This window comes from Acyrthosiphon pisum, chromosome X (genome assembly GCF_005508785.2).
Source record: "Acyrthosiphon pisum isolate AL4f chromosome X, pea_aphid_22Mar2018_4r6ur, whole genome shotgun sequence".
Taxonomy (NCBI): Eukaryota; Metazoa; Arthropoda; class Insecta; order Hemiptera; family Aphididae; genus Acyrthosiphon; species Acyrthosiphon pisum.
In genome coordinates, this window is record NC_042493.1 from 3,719,593 (window position 1) to 3,730,297 (window position 10,705).

General features: G+C 31.1%; 1 protein-coding gene across 1 annotated transcript; it reads right to left on the reverse strand.

The window, feature by feature from the left end:
• Nucleotides 1-715: 715 nt before the first annotated feature.
• Nucleotides 716-10,023, reverse strand: LOC100164796. Its single transcript, XM_001948412.5, has 2 exons — nt 9,351-10,023; nt 716-1,374 (listed from the first exon to the last, which is right to left on the reverse strand). The coding sequence occupies exons 1-2, from the start codon at nt 9,841-9,843 to the stop codon at nt 1,091-1,093; spliced, it is 777 nt and encodes a 258-aa protein (XP_001948447.1). The 5' UTR covers nt 9,844-10,023; the 3' UTR covers nt 716-1,090.
• Nucleotides 10,024-10,705: the final 682 nt, after the last annotated feature.

The following is a 10,705-nucleotide window of genomic DNA, read 5'->3' on the forward strand; positions in this document are numbered from 1 at the left end:
GGTGACTTTAAAACACTTGATTAGTAATAGAAACACTACCTATTTCAGTGATAGTAGACTATATTATTAAATACTCATTATGCAAATTTAATTTTAAATTTTTAACTTAAGTCGTCAGTTCAAATTTTGAAAAAATTCATTAAGATCTCTAAAATTTGTAAATTATTTCTTTACAATTTCAAATGCAATTTTTTTGAAAAAATGAATTCAACATTTCAACCTACTGTATTAGTATTTAGTACCTAATGTAGTAATGTATAATAGTAAAATAAATTACTTTAATAGCAATAATATCATAACATTTACTTAGAAATATCTATAGGCTAACACATCCTATTGAGGCCGTCTTCGCTCAGAATCGTTTTTCGTATACATAGTAGATACAATGATTTTAAATCGTTGAATTAAAATTTAACACATCCATTACAGTGACTCTCTAAATACCTAATGCATAGCAGAGCGTTACCCACTTATCCACCTTTTTTAAATTTACACTTAAATTTAATTCTAACAATTATTATTTTAATAGTTCAGTTATGAATTGTACATTAAAACTGACTTTTTATTGTTGACATGTAATACTGCATATTTCGATAATTTAAATTTGTGTATATATTATAAGTTATAACTAAATAAGCACATAGATATAAATCATATACTTTAAAACACAGTACAAATAATAACAGTTTTAAAAAAAAAAAATATTAAAAAAGTTTATGAAAATGTGTCTTTCACTGCGCAGGTATAGGTATTACGGATTATAATGATTATTGTATAATATAAATTCAAATTATTTGTTATATTAATAAATTAATGGTATATAACAGTTGTAGATATTTGAATTACACAATGGTATAAATTCGAATTAATGAATATACTTATATACCTAACGGTGGATTTATAAATAATTGTAGATAAATAAATAAACAAATAAATAAATAATAAATTAATTAGACGCCTACACAGACAATATTAATAATTATTAATAAGTCATGACAATATTGACTGTATATCACGTCTCTAGGCGTGGGTAAACCCACAATATTATTAATATATTTTTTAATATAATATTAATATTGTAATAACTAAGCTATTGAATTTGGCCCGAATACGCCGCGTGGTGGGCGTCGATGCTGCGGCCGTAATGGTGGCCGGATGAGATCAACTCGGTATTGTGTCCGCTCATCTGCTGTGGTTGGAACAGGTTCTTGAGCATCATCAAACCGGACAGGAGCAGGGCGATTTTGCTCAGCAACAGTGCCTTGCCGGCCATCAGGGCGATAATTTTCAACGCCATCGGGCCCATGACGCCGGCAGCCATCATGCCGGCCATCATCATGGCCTGTTGCATGGCCTTGTCCTTCTTTTTGCGACCTGCCAAAATAAACATGTGTCATTTATTATATTAATATATCAACATTATGAATGTAAAATTATATTGATAATATTTAAAGTTGGAAGTGTAATACACTAAAAAAACCCCAAAAATGTTTTACACCAAAAGATTCAATATAATGCACATAGGCAAAAAGCATTTAATTTTTTTCTACAGGATTTCACAATTTCAAGTCTTCCAGCGGATTTTTAATCCAAGAAAATAATTATTTGAATTTAATTTTCAAGTGGATAGAGGGTCTCTATTTACACCACTGTAGCAGTAGATGCGTGGAAAATCTTCGAACGAGTTTAAACATGTTTGAAAATTGTTCAACACTTTTTTACTTTTATAATTTTTTTTTTTATTGATCAAGAAAACGCTTTAACAACAATGGTTATTAGTAGTTACATTTTTTCTTTTTAAACAGTATTATTATGAAGATATTTTGTTAAATAAGCTATACATATCAGACATTTTTTGAAAATTTATTATTTTGTTGTTTACAATATCTTCCTCCGGTCCCAGGATTTCGGATAATTGTTTTTTTTTCCTGAGGTCTTCGTATTTTAGATAATAAGTGAGTATGTGTTTTACTGTTGTGCATGTTCCACATGTGTTGCAAATTGGGGTGCTTTCTTTAGCCATTAAGAACCCGTGGGTGAATTTTGTGTATTCTATACTTAGTCTGCTTAAGACTGTTTAATTTTTAGATTCTAAGTGAAACGATGAATGTATTGATTTTACAATGCTGTGTGTGTTTTTTTTTTTATTTTTTTTTTGTGTCTGTCATCACCTTTTAGAACAGTAAAAAAAGCTTAGATTTTCTTCAACAGTATCTTTTCTGATAAGAAAGTGAATCTAGTTGGTACTTTGGGAAGGTCAAAAGTAATAAAATTTCCCAGTAGTTTTCAAAAGCGCCGTGAAAAACAAAAGTAAAATTAAGGAAAAAACGGTAATTTTTACACAAAATCTGTTTTGCGAGAAAATTAATTTTGGTTTTTGGTGTAACTCTTAAAGAAATGACAGTAGGTACATGAAATTTTGACTGAATGTTTATATTAGTATTTTCTATACATCATAACATTTTCCAAATATTTTGACTTATTTTGAGCTCTTTACGAACATTTTCAGTTTCCATTTTTTTAATTTTTTTTTAATATAAATATCAATACAAATTTAATTGTTGGTTAAAAAAGCTTGGAAATTTAATAGAAGGCTCATAGTATATTGCTTCAATGACAGATGAAAAAAATTAAAAATCCATAATCACAATTTTTTTTTATAAATATCTATAGTTCAAATATTGACAAAATATGTATAAATTATGAAAATTTGCAAATTATTTTGAGTTAGAAATTCATGAAACATTTTCTTTTTAAATCTAATATTCGAAAATGTAATTAAAGTTTCCCCATAGGTTTATCTACCTTTTTTAAAAAAAAAAATGTCTACAAGCAAGTCAAATTAAATTTTTATGAGCGTTTGAAATTCATATTTTTACAACATTTGATATTCATTCGATTTCTCATGTAACGATTTTCTTATTTTGTTTTAATTAAAAAACGAATGACTGTAGATACTTGAAAACTTCATTGAATGTTTATATTAGTATTTTCTATATACCATAAAATTTTGAAAATAATTTAACCCTTTTTCAGCTGTTTACGGACATTATCAGTTTTCAATTTTTTTAGTTTTTTTTTCTATAAATATCAATTAAGTTTTATCTGTTGGGCCAAAAAATGTTAAAAATTAATACAAGGCTCCTGATATATTGTGAAAATAGCAGTTGAAAAATATTACAAATACATAGGCACAAATTTTTTTTATAAGCATTTAAAGAACGAATTTTGACAAAATTTATCAAATTTAAAATTGAATAATTATTTCGTAGTTAAAAATTCATAAAATGTTCAACTTTTTTATCCAAGGATTGAAAATTTAAAACAAAATTCTACGTAAATAGTTAATTCTCTTACCAAAAAATCTAAAAAATAGTACAGCTTATATTTATAGTCATTTTAAGTTCAAATTTGGATGAAATTACTTATTAAAAAACCTAGAATAACTATTTTAGTTATTTTGTTGTGATTGTATAATTATATTCGTGGATACTTGAAACTTCTAAAGTATACTTTTATATATTTATGATAGTATCATGGTTTGTTGTTGATGTATAACGCGTTATAAGTACAAAGTACCTAATGGATACTGTGATATTCCTGTGTATATTATAGTGGATATTATAGGTCAATATATTTTTTAATACCATAGATATAAGTGTATAATATGTCGTATACCTAGACTGACATACCGTCTCCACTCAGAATCGTTTTTCTTATACAATGATATTATATCATTGAATTCAAATTTAATGCCTTCCATTATACAGTGACCCACTGACAGACCCTTCTGTACAGAATAGCAAAATCCACTTTCCCACCTTTTTTTTTTTTCATTAATTGTTTCCAAATTTTTGTTTAATTTTTTAACTAAATGTGTTTAACATTTTTTCGTTGTAAATTTCATTAGCCAAATCCTTTTCAAAGCTTGTGATTCTTAAGTTGATGAAACGCAGCTGTAAGTAGGTATGATAACTATTAACTACTAGCTATCATATTACTTTTTAACAACATTTTATCTTAGAATCGAGAAAAAACTTAACTACCTCGGTTCACATGTTGATGAACTCAGTTTTGTGGTACTATAATAATTACAGCTTACCTACAGCTGTTCAGGCATATTATATATTTGAAATCATTTTTCCGAGATTCACGTGTGTGAATATAAAGCGTAGCGCACCCGACTATACCCGAGTTACTTACCACTTAGTAATAAGTTATAACAACTCAACATTTTTAAGTGGTCATAATTTAATAATTATACCATTATACTATATACGGGGAAATTTGGAGATATTATTTGAAAAATTGAAAGATAGTTTAATATTTTTTTTCGAAATTCACGCAGTTAAGATCACGTCATGACGACGGTTGCATGTACCCACCTAAAGGTATTATAATTTAAAGTGCTGAAGTTTTGACTTCTGAGGCGTAATCGCAAAAACGTTTTGACGTGAAAAAGTCCATGGTATACCATGTCATATTATTATATTTATGGAATCTATGGACATTTTATCATGTTTTGTATATTAATATATTAAATATATTAAGATCCGTGGAAAACCAAATCCACATTCCACTTGGCGTAATACAGGGATTAGGAAATGGTACCTTTAGGTAGTTTGTTAAAAATTGTGTGACACACATCGATCTTGGTTCACGGTTTAATAATATTATCAGAAAACTCAAAACATTCGAGTCCAATATTACAATGCAAAGTCAATACTATACATTATATCATATTATTTTATTATTATTATTCAATTAGGTATATCATTATTATCGCCGATTTTTAAAAAATAAATAACCCATTATCAGTAAATTTTCTAAATTGTTAAAACGTTAAAAATACGATTACGCTGTTAAGTTATATTTTTGTTCTGCGAAATTCTCTCATTATTTGCGTGTGAACATCTGGACAATGATTGTAAACTGTTGTGTAGTACTTACCCATTCACGAATAGGACTTTAATATTTGCTGAACATAACTGACTCGTCCGACAATAAATACTAAATTCACTCGAAGGAACGGTTTTGGAAGACACTAGTCGTGATATGCAATACTACCATATGCGTGTGTGTGCAAAGGTCCTTTGTGTATATTAAATGTCAATACAGTGAAACTTCCATTTAACTAAATTTTAAGTTTAACGAATCATTTTTGAGAATCAAACCAAAATGTACCTAATGATAATATTGTACCCTGCAATAATATTATACCAATTATACAGCGACAACGTTTCATTAGATAATTCAACGTCTTTTAATGCAAATACCACAATCGTTTTTATCGAGTGAGAGAAAGAACTCGATTTTATATAATATATTACTTCAAACCACGACGAAAAATATATCGAGTTTGCGTCAAGTTTCAGTTAAACTGCAGTTCTAATCTTTTGTTTTTTAGTGTTTTAGAGTCAATTACCGTTATTGCCAAACTCAAAGGCAAGGACATTAGCTGTGTTCTCCCATTGGGTTTTACGATATTTACATTTTTAAGCGAATTTATAAATTTTAATATTTTAGCTGCATAACTCATTTGATTATAAAATTATCGTAAAAACCCACGAGAAACCACAGATAATTTCTCAACCTTTAAGCTTGGTAATTGGTCAATCTTGCACTCTATATTGTTGAAATTTACTTCACATAATTGGAACTGATGAACACAAATTTCCTATATTGTAAGACGGAGCGACGCTTGCGGTTTTGGCGTCCTCTTATGCATAATTTCTATTCTGATCAATCAACGAAAATTGTATGCTCAAATAATTCAGTGATTAATATTATAGGTTACTGGTCATGCATATTCGGTATAGAAAATATAAATACTCATATTATATAAAACAACAGGTAAGTTATCGGTATGTAACCCCGAAATCAAAACTTTCGATTTTCTTTTACAACATGTTTATATCTAACATTAACAAGAGTTGTAACACAGAAATGTTAAAAATAGTTTTACACTAATTAATAGTATATGTACATTTTTGACATTCGACTGTGATGGACGAACTTTAGATTGAGGTTACGAATTTAAAATCGAGTAAATATAATATACCTAATAAATAACAAGTATGTCCAGTTCATCTTGGCACTTCGCAAACGTTACAATTAAAAAAAAAAAAATGATCCGAAAACTATTTTATCTATAATATGGAAAAAAATATAGTTTTCGGATCAAATTTTTTTTTTTTTATCGTAACGGTTCAACTTATAAAGTGGTTGCAAAAATCTAAAAATATGTTCGATTGGAGATGATGTAGACGTACTGGTATATTATACAACTAATGTCTGTATGCACTGTCAATTTGTGTGTCACATAAATTGACTACGCACAAGGACATAAGACGTGTTCAACTATATAGGTATTAAAAACTTTTTATTTTTAATTTGAATCCCAAAATAATTATGTCCGTAAGTGTTTTTAAAAACTGGACCAAATAAAAATGTTTTAGAAACTTTTTCTTTAGATATGCTGGATATTGCTGGATGAACAATTTCATGTACCGTGACATGTCGAACCCTCCATCCTTAGGTGACGTTCTGTAGTATGAGTGTGCGATACAGAGCGAAACGTAAATACCTAACCGACAATCGTTATTACTATTATGGTTTGTAAATCACACGCACATATGAGACGGCGGCTGAGATTATTGTCGAAATGTTATTTTTCTGTGGTGAGAATATAATAATTTATTTATATAAATATTAGTTCATATTATGTTCGATTCAAATTCCATAGAAGAGGCCCGAAGGTGTTGACAAACGCATACAGATTATAGTTTAAAATGTATATCTTTTTTTTATTATTATTATTTATTAAAAGAATAACTACAATCACACGTAATTTTGTACAATAAGTAATTTTGTTTTGAAAGAAATAACGGTGAATATAATAAAGTGGGTAAATGTTCATCTTGACGTGTTTAAGTGTTTCAATATAATTATTAAATATCAAATGTGTAACGTGATATTTTAGAAATTTCTGTAACAGCCCATGCCCGCGGATTTTTCTAAAAAGAACATAAACCTTTATGGGATATAACATAGTATTACATTACTAAGTAATATGAAAGTAGATTAAGTAATCAAAAAATTTTGACATAATTTTTTTTTAACGTAACGTGTAAAAATTTTAAATTTTTCAATAAATAATCATTGTGTAAAAAAATATTTCAATCAACATTATTTTGCTAGCAAAAAATAGGTCCTGAAAGATTTTATTATTAATCTTAAGCAGTACGCGTGCACATAACACATAAGTAATGGTACTATGATATGGTAATTTTTTTTATAATAATAGGCAATCCAAATGAGGCTTTTTACTTTATTAATTCTTTTCTTTTTGAAGTATTTATAACATCATACATTTTTGTTATTTTTTTATCATAGTGATTATTTAATTGTTATAATCAGAGGCAGAATAACTACCGCCTTACCTATCGAATTATCATTAATAAATTTGCGTAGAAAGTTAAAGGGATCTTTCTGTATAGCTGAATAAATAAATAGTTATTTAACACGACGTAGTTGGGACGATAACCGACTATTTAAAAACTAAAATAGATTTTAAAAAATGTTGAAAACAGTCTTTTTTTTCATAAATGACGTGAAGATTACCCTTATGTTTGCTGCAGACATACGTGCGATATAATATAATAATAAATTATACGACCATTAATGAAGTATAAATATACGTATCGTCCGCGTAAATAGTAAAAGAAAATCGAAAATCCGTTGTTTTCGCATAAAATAAGGCTACACAGCTCACAGCCCACATATTATATTATGTTATGGCAATAAAAATCACCGAGGAGTCGGGAAAATTTTCTCATCAATAAATAAGTCAATATATATTGAGTACGTCTAATGTATAAGCCGTTTTATACGTTTGTAGATCGATATTATTTGGTAATGCGATTATTAGTGAAAATAATTAAATAACATAGGCTTCGCTTATTATTAATGTATCGCTATAATAATATAATATTAATATATGCCCTTGTTTTCAAAAATTCAACATATTTGAAATAAAGTATTACTGTAAAAGGTCCCACCCTATTATAAGAAGGTGCCAAATCCACAGTATTTTTGATTTTCGAATGGCGCCTGTAGATGCAGACAACGGATAGTTTGTAAAGCTTCCAACGTTCTATTTAGAAATTTTGAGGTTACGGATTCATTTTACACTACACTCGAGAGTAGGTACCTATGCCATGCCAAATATTTTGTTTCCAGCATACAAACACACGGCATGCCAAATTTGAGGTACCAACTTCCAATTTTGTACATCCTAAATATTTTAATTTTAGATTTTTTTTTGTATTTAAATTTTAAAGCGAGATATGAACATTTTAAAATTGTCGACCAATGGTCGTAATATCTTGTTTAAAATTTAAAATTTCGGGAAAAAAAGCATAGAATGATCTAAGTTTGATGACTAACAACACATAACTGGTACAGCTAAATACAAATTTAATATCTATTTGATATATGTAAGACATTGACAATGCACGGGCGACCAAATTACTCATTTAGCTTTATTTGCAAGACGTTATCAATGGTAGGTATAACTGAACGAGCATTGAAGTACAATTTAAATTTTAAAGTATAAATCTACGTTATAAGTTTTTATAATATTTGGTACGATTAGGTGGAAATGTGTGGAAATAAGTAAGTATAGTGAGTACCCTACTCGTCTAAACTTTAAACGCCATTGAAAAAGAAAATTAAAATGGTTTGTGCAATAATGTTCAATAATGTCTGTACATCAACCATCACATGTAAAATAATATTTTAATTATATTGCACCTGAAATAAAAAATGAAGATACTTAAAAGTTTCCTTTAAATGGGTCGAAAATCGATTTAGGGTGGTATTATATAGGTCTTAGTGGTCTTACTATAGTTAGGGTGACCATATGCTCCATTTTATTTTACATCTCGTTTCCCGTCTAGAAAAAATACGAACGGGGTGCTTTTTGTCTCTGTGTAAATCCCACTATCTCTATACTCTATACTATCGTCTATTACAATATGCGCATAAAATAATCGTATTAATAATGATCGTGATTACACGAAATAAAATATAAGGTAATATTTTTATAGATTTATAATGAATCATTGAAGTCCCCATAGCTATATTTTATAATAGACTATTTTCGCGTACAACGAGCATCAAGCCTCGAAAAACAATATATCAATAACAACGGATAAAATATGTTATTTTCGATTTGAGGGGGTGCGGTCGCTGTGGCCGAAACGTATCGCCAAAAAGACGTAAGCACCTCTGTATTATCGCAGCGATACCGTGTATACGGTTATTGAGTTAATCTATACGGCGCTCACCTTCTTGACCGGCCCCATCCAGCACGATGGTCCTGGTTGACATGAGTCTGTCCATGCGGTTGGCCAGCATGTCGTCCAGCAGAGCGTTCTTGCTGTCGGCGTCCGGCGCGGCGTCCAGGGCGGCGTGGTCGGCCCGGTCGGCTTGTGGATCGACGGCCAACGACTTGCCAGCCCTAGCGGTCAGGGTCACGCCGTCCGCGACGGTCACCGCGGGCTTGCCGAGTGCACGGTCAAGGGCCGTTAGCGCTTTTGACTTGAGGCACACTGTGGCCGGTTCGGCCGAGTCGCCGTCACCGAAACAGTCGTCCAGCACCGACCACAGGACCGCGCCGAATCCCGTCGAGCCCGCGCCGTCCTCTTGCCGTGGCTGTTGTTGTGGTGGTGATTGTTGTTGTCCCTGTGGCGGCGGCGGCGGCGGCACGGAAGCGGTGATACCGATAACGGCCGAGGCGACGCAAACCAACGACAGCGCGAACACGTACGTCGACGACATAATGCGTACTAGAATAATATTATTTTAATAATATCTGTGTTGCTGTTTAGCGTTGGTCGGTGTTTGTGTCGGTATCACTGGAGCAGGTGTTCGGCTTTCGTCGTTCGGCACCTATATGGCGTACGGTTGTCTTGTTGCGGTGGACGCGGCCGTCGTCGTCGTCTTCGTCGGCGTCGGTGGTGCGGATGTGATGGTACCGACGTGGTCGCGGGGCGCTTATATACGGCGCGGCCGCGACCAGATCACCGTGAAAATAATAATGTTCGGACGAGTTTCACCGGCGGCGGCGACTTGTTCAGCTGCTGCGGCGGCGGCGGTCGTTTTCCCAGCGCGCTCCGTCCGCAAAATGTTACTGACGTTATCATAATCAACATCATTATTATTATTATTATTATTATTATTATTATTATTATTATTATTAATGTTGTGTATTATGATACATGTATAATATCATTCTAGTGTGATCAATTTGACGCGCTACGCTCGTTTTGTCGGTGAACTATTCGTCTGCGTTTTTAATTGCTTTTCATTTTTTTGTTCCTATAATTTCTTTCTATCGCGTGCTGTAAGCTATAATATAACTGCTGTACCACCGCTGTTCGTCAGAGAAAAAACCCGGTGCACAGGCCCCAGGATTTACATAATAGCCGGCAAGTTGAGTCAATACTCCCCAAAAAGGTCAAAAACAGGTCACTTGCGTCAAAATACTTAACAAGTATTTTTTTGTACCATAATATTAAAATGTTTGTACGTTTATCACATATGTATAATTAAAATTATTGATAAATATTAAAATTAAATAATTAATAAATATACATTGTTTAATTAGTTCAATAATTTCAAATGTCACATATCTACTTAT